The sequence below is a fragment of the Rhagoletis pomonella genome, unplaced genomic scaffold, assembly GCF_013731165.1.
Source record: "Rhagoletis pomonella isolate Grant_MI unplaced genomic scaffold, Rhpom_1.0 Rhpom_scaffold_00013, whole genome shotgun sequence".
NCBI lineage: Eukaryota > Metazoa > Arthropoda > Insecta > Diptera > Tephritidae > Rhagoletis > Rhagoletis pomonella.
In genome coordinates, this window is record NW_023458567.1 from 2,729,606 (window position 1) to 2,744,530 (window position 14,925).

General features: G+C 35.1%; 2 protein-coding genes across 2 annotated transcripts; one reads left to right on the top strand and one right to left on the bottom strand.

The window, feature by feature from the left end:
- Positions 1 to 8,671: 8,671 nt before the first annotated feature.
- Positions 8,672 to 12,315, bottom strand: LOC118748489 (leucine-rich PPR motif-containing protein, mitochondrial). Its single transcript, XM_036482964.1, has 3 exons — positions 11,106 to 12,315; positions 9,800 to 11,046; positions 8,672 to 9,740 (listed from the first exon to the last, which is right to left on the bottom strand). The coding sequence occupies exons 1-3, from the start codon at positions 12,182 to 12,184 to the stop codon at positions 8,827 to 8,829; spliced, it is 3,240 nt and encodes a 1,079-aa protein (XP_036338857.1). The 5' UTR covers positions 12,185 to 12,315; the 3' UTR covers positions 8,672 to 8,826.
- A 383-nt stretch (positions 12,316 to 12,698) lies between these two features.
- LOC118748495 (GDP-fucose protein O-fucosyltransferase 2) lies at positions 12,699 to 14,895 on the top strand. Its single transcript, XM_036482985.1, has one exon. The coding sequence runs from the start codon at positions 12,854 to 12,856 to the stop codon at positions 14,237 to 14,239; it is 1,386 nt and encodes a 461-aa protein (XP_036338878.1). The 5' UTR covers positions 12,699 to 12,853; the 3' UTR covers positions 14,240 to 14,895.
- Positions 14,896 to 14,925: the final 30 nt, after the last annotated feature.

Genomic DNA, 14,925 nt, shown 5'->3' on the forward strand with positions numbered 1-14,925 from the left:
CAAAATATGTGTGATGTTACACTCAACCTTGTAACTAAAAGTGTACATATGTGCTATATATATATGTATATACTTGTGCTTGTTTAGCTCATACATTTTATAATATTGTCGTTTTAAGCAACCGTCTGACAAAGTTTCAAAGCGCAGATAATGACCATTTTTTTACCTAACTAGAGGGCGACATTTTAAGAAACGAAAAAAAAATTTATTTTAGAATCGAACACGAAAAGTAAAAGGGAAACCAAAGGCGAAATTCTTTGCTATTAGCATGAGAGGACAAAACTCGCCGAAGTTGCTCTTGTCATAAATTGTTTGCCTAAAAATACGCCGCATAGGAATTCGGCCATCTCTCTGTTATTGTTGTAACCGCACGGAAAGTCCTCAAAAAGTTGTGTGAGATGCAGCTTAGCCGTTGTGGTAACGCAAACCCGACTGTAGCGGGAGTGTTGCTATTTTCCGCTGCTGCCTTTCAAAAAATTTTGCTATTTCTATTCAAACGGTTGCTTGGAAAATGAAATTTGCAAGAAAAATGCTTTTTGTGATTAATAAATTTAAAAAAGTTGTTTACATTGGTGCCTGATTGGCAAGAGTTGCGTTAAAAAAGAAAAAATAAAATATGTACATACATACATGCACACTACATCCAAACACGCCTGAGTCTGAGTGTACTTGAGAGTTATATAAAGACGATTTTGCTAGAATATCAATTAGTATTAGTTTTAATTGAAAAAAATAATAACTAATTAAAACATAGTCTATGTAATGCGTGTTTATTTTCTTTTAATCAACATGTACTTATATGCTATATACAATATTATTGAAGATGATTACTTGACAATGTGAGTTTTAAGATTTTGTTCTTAATTTTGAATTAAGCTTTGAAAGCTGCTTACTTTGCTTTAACTTAGTTTATTTTTTCTACTTTAAGTTAATTTTCGCGAATTTTTTATTTGTTTTATTTATATAGTTTTTATTTTGTTGTATTCTAATTTATTTTATTTGTCTGGCTCTTATTTGTATTGTTTTTTTTTTTTGATTTATGTTTATTTTACTTACTTTCTAATATTTTGCCATCGCTTTCTTAATATTCAACATTTGGCTAAAAATTTTGTATTACCTCTTTTCACTATATACATATTAATAATTTATTTTGCCTATTTTTGAAATTTTGCAATTTTGTTTTTAATTTTGATATATTATATTTTTTTTTTAATTTTCATTTTCTATTTAATTAATCGTATTTATATCTTGATTTTTTATTAGTTGCTCAGTTCCCTAATTATCGTTTTGTTTAACAATTTTTATTAGCTTGAGGCCGTTTTATATGAAAAATTATTGTGGTATGGTACTATTTATAAACTATTGTTGTTTTTTCCACAATAATTTTTCATATAAAAAGGTCTTAAGCTCAATAACAATTGTTTAATATTAGGCGAAAAAACATTAAAGTGTTTTATTTATTTTTGCACTTGTTTTAATTTTGTGTTTGGTTTATTAAATTTTTCTGGTTGTTATGGCGGAGAAGATGCATATATATGTATGTACATACATATTCCTCACATTTATCAAAATTTTCTTGTTCTTGTATTTTATTTTTGTGATAGAAATTTTTTAATTGAACGAAAAATAAACATCCAAAATAATGTTTATTTTTTGTAGAAAAAAAATCACAAAATAATGATCAAAGTAAACAAAAAAATTTTAAGTTAACGATTGTACTTGAGCGAAGAAATCAAAAGATAAGGATTTTGTAATGATCTAAAAATAAAAACCTTGATATTTGAATACCATTCACGGCACCTGCTAATTTGTTTTTCTAATCCCCAGTTTCACCAATCAATTTTATATTATATTTATCAGCTTGTTAAAATTTAAAATGACAGAATTTTGTTCGGAAAATTTGTCATTTTAAAGTGTAACAATGCGACAAATTTTTAAATTGATTGGTGAAACTGATTTTGCTCTGAAAAAAAAAACACTGAAATAAATAAAGAATTACTTTTATTTTTTCAATTTATTAATTTTTTATCTTTTTAATTCGCTATAAATTTCCCGAATTTACAAAATTTTAGTTTAGTATTTTTTTTTTTTATGACAGTTAAATTAATTTTATTTTATAATTTCTGTATATATTATATTTTATATTGTTTTGACTTGTTTATAAACATTTATTTTTTTAATTCTGTATATTTTTTATGTTCATATTTATATATGTATATTTTTGATTGTTTAATTTATGTTTTCATACTGCTTTTTTTGTTAAGATGTTGCACGAATTTACAGCTCCGGTCATCAGTTTAAGTATTTTTAAAGAAATTATAGAATGCATTTGCTTAAACTAAAACATTTACGAATGTATTTATGGCTACTAGCTAGTTAAATTTGGCCATGGTTAAAATAAAAAAGTAAAATTAATCTTGAACTTGCGGTATAAACGTTAAAAAAAAAACAAAAAAAAAATAAGCAAACAAGGGGAAAAACTTAACATTTAAAAACTAATATGGGTAGGCTAAATTTATGCAAGTTTACTAATCATTAAATCGTTAGCTATTTCCATGCATGTGTACATGCGTGCAATACATATAAGCAATCAATTATAAAAGAAACGAAAATAGTTGTAAAACAAAACAGAATATAGATGTATGTACATATGTAAATTGTATGCCAAGATGCTGTACGCCAGCGCGTGTTGAATAAGCGAAGCTCAGATTTATCTATGGTTAAGCGGGGATGTTTCAACATTTTATCATTCGCTCTAAAATAGTAAATTTCGAAATTCACAATTTTCAAAACTTTTCAAATGTGGAAATGGATTTTCGTTAAGGTAGACGAAAAGAAGAATTCAAAACTAAGTTCCGAGATACAGCAGTGCCTTTGTGCCTAAGCTGCTTCCACTAAATAAAATATTTTGTTTACGCCCAAATCAAAAAATAAATAAACAACATAACCTGAAATAATATGAAAAATACTAATATTCACCATGTAGAACTATAAAAAAAAATAATAATTTTCATAAGATGTATGCATGTGTATAAAAAAATTAAATGAAAAGCACGGAAATCTTAAATTTTCAGTGCTAATTATATATGTACATACATATGTACTAAATATAAACATATATTTTAATTATGTGATCTAAGACATAAACTCAAAAGTCCAGTTAAATTTGAAAATGAAAACTTTTGTAAAAAAAAAAAATACAAATACATATTGCGAAAATAGAAGCGAGAAAAGATGTTAAGGAAAAATTTACGATATAAACTGAAACACTAAAAACTAGGGAAGCATTGTACCACAAATCCAACAATAAAAACTCATACACACATACATACATATATTTATAGATACGGACACAGATACACACTCTTTATTTATATATGTATGTACATACATACCTGCCTATAAACTTAACTGCATATATGTAGATACATATATAAAAATCTAATACATACACACATATGTATATGTATTTATAAGGCAATTAGCGTTTCAAAAATGTATGTATGTATTTAATTTTTTTGCATAATACTTAAATTCAGTAACAAATGAGAAAGTAAAAAACAAAAACAAAAAAAAAACACTAAGAAAAGTGGTTTACAGCTTGATGTTATGAGTAAACTGAAATTTAGTGAAGGATTAAGTTATAAACCGTTAAGTTAAAATTTAACAAAATTAAATGAGAAAAAATAACAACGGAAAGCGTATAAAACAAAATTAAAAAGTGTAGAAAATGGTAAAAAAAATATACATAATCTATAAATACGAGAAAGATAAAAAAAAAAAAAAATAACTGAACTGCATAAACAAAAGCAAATAACATAACTTGCAAACTAAAGCTAGACTTTAACTTTAACTCTTTATCAATGTGAATTTTTCTAGGTACATCTGCGTGTGTGTTTGTTGTGTTAAGTCTGAATGTTCGGCTAATTTGTGCGTTGCGAATGTGTAAAATGCGTGGATCTTACGCGTGAATTGCGGTTAGTATATGGGCGTGAATGTTGTTAACAAAAGTCAAAAGCTAAGTAAACCATAAATAATCATTGTATTTAATTGATTAATCAATAAATAAAAAAGAGAAAAAAAAAATTGTCATCTTTTTATTTTATAAAATTTGCACAACATACCCGAACTTCCTAATTGGTTCACCATATTTTCCAAAATTTTGTTTGAGAGGCTCTTTTAAACAGCAGAAAGACTAGAAACGTTATTGTAAATTATTGCAAGAATTTCGACTTAAATTTTATAGTTTTCGAAAATGAAATTTCTGATTGAATGAATTCCTTTGCATATGATAGGCCACCGAAAAAATAACCCTTCTTCAAACAGTTCCTAGAACCGGTTCCCGAAGGAAAACCACTATTTCTGCCATCCGCACGGATCTAAACGATTCGCACTGTCGTAACAAGCATCCTTCGGACTGGAATAGGAATATATCCGACGGATGTCATTCGCACGAAACAAATCCTTCACACTCGTTTGTTACGACATTGCGAATCGTATAAGATCCGTGCGGAAACTTTACGTTGATTTCAGACTTAATATAAAATTAAATAAGCAATTATTTTATTATTAATAGAAAAAAAAAACAAAAATAAAAGCAAGTAATTTTTTAGCAAACAAGTATTTTTTAAGCAAAAAACAAAACCGGCTTCAATTCTCATATAAAAAAATTAAGAGTACCGTTAATTTCTTCAGGATCCAATGATCGGATCTAAACCAAATTAGTATGGGACCACATTTCCTTTAAAAAAAGAAATATGGAAATCGGTTAACATCCAAAGTTATGCGGTAACATACATACAAAAAAATCCGACGAATTGATGATCTCCATTTTTGAAGTCGGTTCAAAATTAAAAAAAAACCGCTCTCTTGTAAAGTTTGGTTTCTGGCACAAGCGATATTTTCGCGCAAAAGGGGACCATATTTTTTTTTTAATGAAAAAAAAGTTTGCTTGCATAAGTTTCATTAAAAATGCTGAAATGGAGCCTCATTTAATATTTTCTACTTCCAAGTTTAGAAATATTACTTTTTATCTATTTTTTTACTTGTTGCAAAAAAGCTGCTAAAATTTGGGTGTTTTAATAATGTGATATGAAAAAAGTTTATATTACTTTTAAATATTTTTTTTGGAAAATAAAATTATATTTGTATTTTGGAAATTATTGTTTTTCAAGAAAAACTCGTACATAGTTGCATTAAAAAATGCTGAAATGGAGTTCTCATTTAATATTTTCTAACTACAATTTTTATAAAAAGTTAGTTTTCAAATGTCTTTACATTATTTTCCTCATAAAACCAGTTAATTGCTTAGGAATTCAATTAAAGTCAAATTTTTTTATTTTTTTTTTTATTTTTTCTTTATTTAAAGCAAACTAAAACCATTGGAAATTCTAAAATTTTAGGCGTTAACCATTAATTTCAATCATTTTATTAGAAAAAAATTTAGTTCTTTTTCTTATGAAGCTTGGATTAAAGAAGTAATACTAGGTACGTTCGTTTAAAATCTTCAGAAAAATACCCAACAGGAAAATTCCGGCTAAATGTCATCTGTTCTCTCATAAGAGAAAAATATCCAGAATAGTACGCGAATAGAAAATTTGCGGTAACTTGTCAGTTAGACGAACAGCTAGATTGAATTTTTGTTTACATACAAAAGTGTAAAATTGAAAACGTACATACGAAAACTGATACCAAAGTGTTATTGATTAAACGAATAATTACTTACTTCTTACAAGTTTAATTAGTCGCATTTTTCTTCCTTTTTACTTTTGGACTTAAATCAAACAATCTGTTCTATTAAACTGGCCATGAAAGGAAATTCTCTGAGCAGTTGAAGCCAAACCTATGTTTTAACAAATGTTTATGCCCTTTTACAAAGGAGGAAGGCTATTGAAATTTCCACACTGGTTGAAATGCGTTGGAAAATAAAAGAAAATTTGCCGATAATTATTTGGCTATTTTTACCTAAAATAATGTGCTTATACCGAATATACGTTCAAATTTAAGTGGTTGAAGAGTACGTGCAATTCTACCTGGTTTTACATCACTATTTCGCACGACATTTTCACCTCTTCCTCTCCTTCAAACTTATTCTTTACTATCTCATTCTCTCAATATTGTGACGTCACACCCAGTTCTTCTCAGCTCGATTGGCGCAATCTTGCATTCTATCATTCTTGCCAAATTGCTACTGGCAAACATTTTTTCAGCAGAGAAACTAACCGCTTCCCCTCAAAACGAAATGTCACTTCGCTCTCTCAATTTTCCCTACTTTGCAAGTTTTTTGCGTACGCGAACGCAAAGAGCTGGTAGCTTTTGATAACTTTCAGTAATTATCAGGTACGCGAATGCAACTATTTATACATGCAAACGCTGATGACAAAAAGTATTGGCAATGAGAATTTTTTATAACATTTAATTTTTCCGCTATTTTTTATAGAAATATGCTTCATACTACAACAAAAATCATAAAAATATAATTTATAAACTTTGTGCAAAACTCAGGAAAACTAAATAAATCATGCAAATTTTCAACTTTAAATAAGATTTTTTTTTTTATTTTGTCCAGCGCAATTTTGTAGCCCGTTAAATTTTAGTATATAAAATCGCGTTGATTTTGGAGAGTTTTTTGTTTTTGATGTTTCGCATTTTTTTAAAAAGTATTTTCGATTTTTTTTTTAAGGAAGATGACGAAAATCAACGTCACTTTATTATATGAAAATTTAATTACAAAACTGCATACTCAAAAATATCTGATTAAAAAGTTGAAAATTTTGTGAATTTTGCACAAAGTGTAGAAATTATATATTTATGCTTTTTATAAGAAATTAATGAACGGAAAAATTCAAATGAAAAATGTTACATTGTGAAAAATTCTCTGTGCCAACACTTTTTTCCGACAGTGTACATATTTTATCGATGTTCATTTATTTTTCTAAATTTTGGACATATTAATTCAACGCGGATTTTTCCTATTCCCAATTTTCTGCTTGCAAGTATTAAAAAAATTTATTTCATTTGGAATTTTTAAAAACTTCATAAATCAGAATTAAACTTTTTTGTTGTGTTTCCTGTGAAATTGTTTATTTGCAAACCTTTTTCATAAATTTCATAAAGCTATTTATGCAATTTATGTGTAATGCAAGTTAATTTATGCTGAATTTTATACCTCTCAATTTTATAAACAGTTACGGTTTTGAATTACATATATAATTTCAAATATTTTCATAAATTTTAAATAAAATATTTTTAGGTATGTAATTTTTTTTGTTATAAAAGTTTGTTTTAAATAAATTATAATAATGCTAGATGTAAATTCTTTTTTAGTTTTACAATTTTTTACAAAACAAACAAAATTTTTATTTCCTTACGATATTTGAGGCCACGAGAGCAGAAGTGGCCTAACCCACATTTTTTTCTTGTACTTAAATTCTTAAAATAGTTTCAAATGTGATAGATTTCAAAGAATGGTATGTTATGCAGCTCAATAACTTAAAATTTAAAAATAAACGACTTTCATTTTAAAATTTATCTAATTTGAGACTATTTTAAGTAGGGAAGTACACAAAAAAAAAAAAAAATTGTAAGGCCATACATACATATGTATGTACATATTTTTCGTTCGAATTTTTAGAAATTTGTTTTAAAACTACATATAACGGCCAGTGTTTTTTACACATTATTTTCGATAATAGTCATACATACACACATATATGCATAAATACATAAAATACGCTGTGATTAAACATTTTCCAACCAAAATTAAAGCAAAAAAAGCAAAGCATTTTTCTTCAAACGTCATTAACTATGTATATTCTATGAATTTATTAGCTCTGTATATCCCAATAATCAAATAAAATCTACTAATGTTTGTATGTCGCCCTGGCGAAATTAGAACACAAAAAAAAAACAATATACATACATACATATATACAAACTTATATTTAACTGGGAAATTTTCCTCATTTAACGACGCAACGCTAGGCTATACACAAATTAATAAAATTTGAGCAAAAAAAGAAGAAAATTAAGCCATATGGTGGGTGCGTTGAGTGATATTACCAAAATACATGCACACATAAACACTGATTGGAAAGGAAATTATGCGAAATAGCGCGAAATAAATAAAACGAAAAACTTACGAGTTATTAAAACAATAAATGAATTAATAAAAACTAAGTGAAATGTGCTGAAAATTATATACATATATATATAATTAAATTAAATTAGCATACCTACATACATATATAAATACGTATATACGCTTAGTAAGTGTAACGGTAGTGTAAAGTTATAAAATACTGTTACCTAATGGATTTATAAATTTCAGACAAATAATTGCATTTTTTACAACTTCTTGTTACTCTATTTACCTCTAATTACGCTTCCGGTTGTTTTCTTTTTTTCGAATATCTTTTTCGCGTCCCCTACGCTGGTTTATAAGCGTTTTATCGTTACATTCGCTGTTAAACTTGCCTTTTCCGCCCCATTTTTTTTGTAATTAAAAGACAGAGTACATTCATTACATTTGTGTTATTTTTTTATTTATTACAAAAACAAAATTACTGGCAAATATTGCATATGGAACGCACGCCCATCCATATGAATTAGCACTGTTGTTTATTTTTAGCATTAAATTGCTAAAAAATAAAATTAATTTAAGTAATACAAATAACAAAACGATTGCCTTTTATTTTCTATACTTCGACATGTCTTCGTTCTGCCTGATTTTCTCGGATATCCTTCGCTTACATGTAAATGTTCGGCACAGGTCACATAATTTAACTCCACTAAAATATTAAATGCCTACGCGTCGCCGCCGTCTTACTACATGATTTGCGCACGTAATGCCACTCTGCTGGGTATTTCGACGTTATTGACACGCAGCAATTGCACCAGATTGCGCAAAAACTCCTGCGATATTTTCAGCTCGTCGTCGGCCTCCAGTCGTTCATACAAATCCAACGCCGCCTCATAGTTATTCGCTTTGGCGAAATGTGTCAGCAGCATATTGTGTATGTTTTGCTCATCGATGATGCGGCCGAATCCACGCGCGCCGCGCGCCAACCGCAGTAAGGTGGTCACAGCGCCCTCTTCACCCAGATAATCACAATTTTTCATAAGCAGTTCTTCATTGATGCGGAATTCAGGGTTGATTAGCAGCCGTCTCAGTTGGCTGTCGGTGCCCGATTCGGCGAAGGCTAACAATAAGCCGCTGTTCATATTAAGAACGCCATGCACTTTGGAGATGGTATTCGTCACTTCGCCCAGTAGTTGTTGTGCTTCATCGCCGCTCACGCCGCCAAACTGTGTGACGTCCGGCTCGTGACCGTTACTCAGCCGCACCAACAACGAGAGCAGCTCAAATTGTAGCGGCGTATGCTTGTATTGTTCGGCGAGTTTTATAAAATCTACCACGGCGGCTTTGATGTCGCCGCGTAGTAATCGCTCTCGCACAATCGGGCCCAGGACGCTGTTGTGCGCATTGCAGTAGCGCAGCTTTTGCAGGAAGTGGAAGTGCTCGCGTGTCAAATTGCGCTCCGGCTCCAGCGTGGGCATTTTCGCAGCGAGCTGTGCGATATTAGTAAGGAAATTCCAAACGTTTTTTATAACATAATCGCCGCCTTGGATGCGCTGCGTTTTAGCGCGCTCTTGCAGCAGCTGCTTAGCCGCATCTAAGCGGTTGTTGTGTACCAGCAGCGCTGCGTAGTCAATGAACTTGTGCTCATCTACGGTGAAGTCTGTAAATTAAATTAAAATCAATGTAAAAAAGGTAAAGTCTTTGAGAAAAATTACGCACCGGAAAATTGTTGCTGTAAACGCTGCAGGCTCTTCTCAGCATTGGGCAGATCCTTCAACTTAATGTAAAGTTCCAGAGTGCTAGCCAACATGCCGGCGCTCACTTGCACCTTCAGCTCGTCGCACTTGGCCTTGATCTCTATCGCGCGCTCTAATCGCCCGTCGCGCACACACAATTGCAGTAGTCTGCGCAGCACGCCCCGCGTATTCATGCCTTTCGCCTCCAACTCTACTAAATGATATTCCAGCTCTTCCAACGTCATGTCGCGCGGATGCTTTACAAATGAATTGCTGGGACCAATCGCGCCTGCTGCAGTACTTTGAGGCAGCACCACATTGTTGTCGGTAATTTTGCGCAGCGCTTCTTTAATGCCACTGAGGTTGGCGTTATTTTTTACTTGCTCCTCCAGCGCCGCCACTAGCGCATTAGCTGCAGCGGGCGATATCACCAAAGCGAATTTGACCATTTCATCAACGAAGCGATACACCGCTCTCAGATCACTGCGGAGCCGCATTTGCCCATGCACCATGCCCAGCAATAGTTGGCCCACCCAGTCAACTTTGCGGTTTTCACTCTTTTTCGACAGCGCAGCCAGCAGCTTGACAAACTGTTGGTAGCGCTTAGTGGCACGCACGTTTACCGCTGCGTTGGCCAGTGTCGGAACCAGCTGCTCCACTGGCATTTTAGTTGGATACAACTCGAGCAAATCGTGCGCCGCATCAAGCCGCTGGTGAAGCAGCAGATACATAATTATTTCAAGGAGCGCTGACGTTGGTTTGATGCCTATGTCGTCTAGTGCTTTTATTGCCTGTTCGGGGCGTTGCAGTGTCAGCGGCAAATGTGGTAATACGTAGAGCGCAATAGTTTCGCGATCACAAGCCACATTCAAGGCTTTCATTTGCTTCAGCGCACTGAGAACGCCGGCCTCGCCTGACTGTCGGTGGTTATGCAGCAGCAGTGGCCAAAAGTAGTGAGGGCGCAGTGGCTCCTGCTGTGCTAGAGATTCCAGGTAGGGCAGCGCCGTTTCAGCATTGCGCCGTAGTGCTATCTCCGTGGTGATGTGTAGCGAGCGGGTGTTCTTCCCACTGTCTTGAAGCAGTTTAGCTACTTCGATTATCTCTGTGGCGGTGCATTTTGCGCGAAATAATTCTTGCAGCAGAAAAACGCCAAAGGTGTCTATATTTTGATTTTCGTTGAAGCGCGGCGTAGGCAGGCTAGAAATTATATGGTTCACTGAGGTTAGATGACTGCAAAAAAAGAAAAACTTCATTATTTTAAGTTTATTCCGATATTTAACCTAAAATACCTATGATGTAGCAGTTCGATGCATAAGTGACGCATTGGCAATGCCACTTCTGTGCCCTCAGCAAAATCTTTCGGCAATTCTCGTACCAACTTCTCTATCAATTCTTCGTCTGGTTGTGATTCCACGTACAAGAGACTGCGCAGCATTCCCACCACTTGTACGGCATCAAATTTACCGTGGAATTGGTCCAACACCTCAGCCGCTTTTGCCGGCGCCTCATTTTCCACATATGCGCATACTAGCAAAGACTGCGTTTCTGTACTGGGTAGCACACCCGCAGCAGCCATGTTGTCGAGCACTGTGCGACAGCCTGCGAGATCGCGATTTCGCGCGTGTCCCAACAGCAACGCGTTGAAATGCCGCTCCATCAGTGGGAATTCATGTTCGCGCATTTCTGCCAGCACCTCTGTCGCTTGCTTTATGTCGCCGGTGCTACAGGCTGTCAGCAATAGTTCTGCGTATACATCGGGAAGCGCAAGTTCGTTAGAATTATTCAGCTTGTTGAACTCTTGCAAGAATAAGCGGAAATCTGCGAGCGGCGCACGATTATGTTGCAGCACATGCAGCCAAGTCAAATAGTTGGATGCGTTTAGCTGTGCGTGCTGTGCCAAATAGGACCAAAGGCGCTGGAAAAGTTCCAAACGCGTTGCGCTCGGACGAGCCGGCATCCTAGTACCGCAAGCACGTAGTAGGAAGTGTGCTTGTTCGCTGCTCAAAAGTTGATTGTAAGCATTTGGATTACTCTCGAGCTGTGTTATAACTTTGTCGCACAACTCGAAGACGACTTGACCGCTGGCCTGATGTTGCGAGATCAATTTCTCCAGCAGGACAGTAAGCACGGGTGTTCTTGTTGTTCTCGTAGCCGATGCTTCTTTAGCTGTTGTGTCATAGGCGCTTTGTAAGTTATTCCATTTATTAGGTGATCCATTTGAGTAGTTCCGCACTGATTGCTGGAGCGACTTCCTCACTGCTTCAGTTGCATAACCGACGACCGCTGCATTCGGTTGATAGTTGACGCGCAGGGCAATGTTGCTAAGTCGCTGCCATTTCCATGTTGTCTGCCATAGACGCACACTCATTTTAATTCAAGTTTATCTTTGGAAAAGCCAGAAATGGAACGTTGTTAAGAACAAAACGCGAGCGATAAACACGCGCTGTTGGCCGTTTGTTTGAGAGCACCGGCTGCATGTCAAATTAAAAAGGGGGGAAAACAGCTGTTTAGAGCAATGGAACATGTTCAGTAGAGTGGTGCGGTAAAAGTTTGAAGTAGAAGTAGGGGCAATTTCATGAACCAATTAACAAGATCACGCAATCGGAAAAGAATGAAAAAAGTAAATTGCTGAACGTTTTTGACACTTGCCTAAGAATGAAAACAAACAAATAAAACGAAAAAGGCGCGGTGATTGAGTGCGATTATATTAGTATTTGTTATAAAATATAAAAAGTGAAACTTGATGGCAATTAGCAAAAAAACTTCATAAAATGATTGAAAGTGTTTTACAATCGCATATTATCAGCACGGGTCGATTTTTCAATGCCAACGTTCTGACCACAAAAGTGCATCCACTTTTTACGCAAATCAGAAACCAGGGAAGCCACTAACTACCCTCTGCTTAGCGCTACTTCTGGTTACCCTAGCAAACGACCTTGCGAACAGCTGTTGAGTTGCTCATTGAAACAAATGCGCTCTGACAAGCTGAAGTTGTTTACGATTTGTTAAATTAAAAGGTTACAGAAATAAGCGCATAATGTGGCGTATTCTATTAGCCACCGGCTGCTTCTGTTTACTCAATTTGGCGGCTGGCAGCGAAATAGTTGATTACAGCTTAAATACCTGTGATAGACGTCATCATGCGTTCAACTTTACCAAGGGTTTACCCATCGATCCTCACTGTCCTTACCCAATCAAAGAGCGGCGTAACTCCATTTACCTGCTCTACGATGTGAATCCACCAGAAGGATTCAATTTGCGCCGTGATGTCTACATACGCCTGGCAGTATTCGTGCGCCAACTCTCTCATCGTAAACCCTTCCAAAACTTGCGTTTGGTGCTGCCGCCGTGGCACCGGCTGTACCACTGGAAATCCAATCATCTGCAACAACACAGCCTGCCATGGGCGCAGTTTTTTGATGTAGAGAGCATGCGACGCTATGCACCGGTGCTAGATTTCCCCGAATTTTTGGCAGAGATTGGGCAATTCGGATTGCAGGAGTCACCTTACGTGCCTGTAAATCAAATATTCCAACTGCTGCATTTCGAAGATATGTTCGAGCAGGGTGTATTCCATGAGAAGTTCCAAGTTGAAACCACTTGCCAAAAGGATCAATATCTCCAGGGGTACTTACTGCAGCAACCCATGCTGTTAGATAACGACTTTGCTTGTGTGCGCTATCAAGGTAGCGTAAATCTGCTTGAACACCTACTGCGGCAGCACATGAAGAACACGGTGTCAGAGGCGGCGAACGATATAAAGGTATACGCCGTACTCAACGCTGAGATAGTGCTGCACGACCAATGGGGCGACAAGGAGTTTTGGCGCGCGCGACGCTCCATGCGCTTTGCAGCGTCGCTGGTCGCAATAGCTGATGAATATCGCGCGCGTGTATTGAATTCTCAACCGGCAGAGGAACTTTTGCAACGACCACCCATGTGGGAAGCTGAGCGCCCGTATCGCAAAGCCCTGGGTGGGGACTACTTGGCAGTACACTTTCGACGCGGCGACTTTGTGCATGGACGGCAGAAGACCACACCCACTTTGAAGTCTGCAGCAACGCAGATACGCGCACAAATGAAACTGCTCAATTTGACGACAGTCTACATAGCCACCGATACCAACGCAATGGAGATTACCAATTTAAAGGCCTATCTGAAACGAGTACACATGCGACGCTTCACGCCCGAATCGCTTACACAGAAAGCGCTTATGAAGGATGGCGGACAGGCGATAGTGGATCAGTTGATATGTGCACATGCTCGGCACTTCATCGGCACATTCGAGAGTACATTCACCTATCGCATTTACGAGGAACGTGAAATACTCGGTTTTACGCGGGAGAGCACCTTTAATACGCTCTGCAAGAATGCCACGTTGGTTAACTGTGAAAAGAACACTGTGTGGCCGATTGTCTACTGAGTGTAGGGAAGCGGGCTACATGTAATCCCACGACAGGCGGGTCTACGTAACCGGAGCGACTCAGGCTTATATTTGGTCAAGGACTGTCACTCGACCATCATCCCACAAAACACTTTGGGAAATCTGTATGCTGTTACAACAACAAGAGCAACGTGTAATTCTCAAAAGAGTGTGTCATGCTTACCTTTTGCCTTTAATGGAAAGCGATGCATTTCAGGTTGAACTCAAGGCTTTTATGAAATTTTTGTACTTCTATACTAAAAAAATTGCGGCTATATAAGAATGTATGTATAATTTCGTAGATTAAGGCACACCAAAGTCACGAAAGTGAATTAGAGTTTAAGTCCATTTATGCTGTAAATTTCTTTATAACTCTTTAAGCTTTATCGCTAATTTGCTGTAAGTTTTCTCTCAACAAAGCGAACTCGGGGCTAAAGTTTTCATTGTAAAAAATGATAATTTTTTAGATTTTTTTCCGAGGTAAACTTTATTACTTATGCATCAATTTCAAATGTTTAAATATTTGATGTAGCGATCATTTGGTTATTAACTATGTTTAGGAAATGCTACTTTTCAACTTTTATTATTTTTAATATTTAAAAAAAATTTAAATTTCTCTGGTTAATAACTTTTGTATATATGTATGTATATATATACATACATATGTATGCATTTCGAAAATGGTT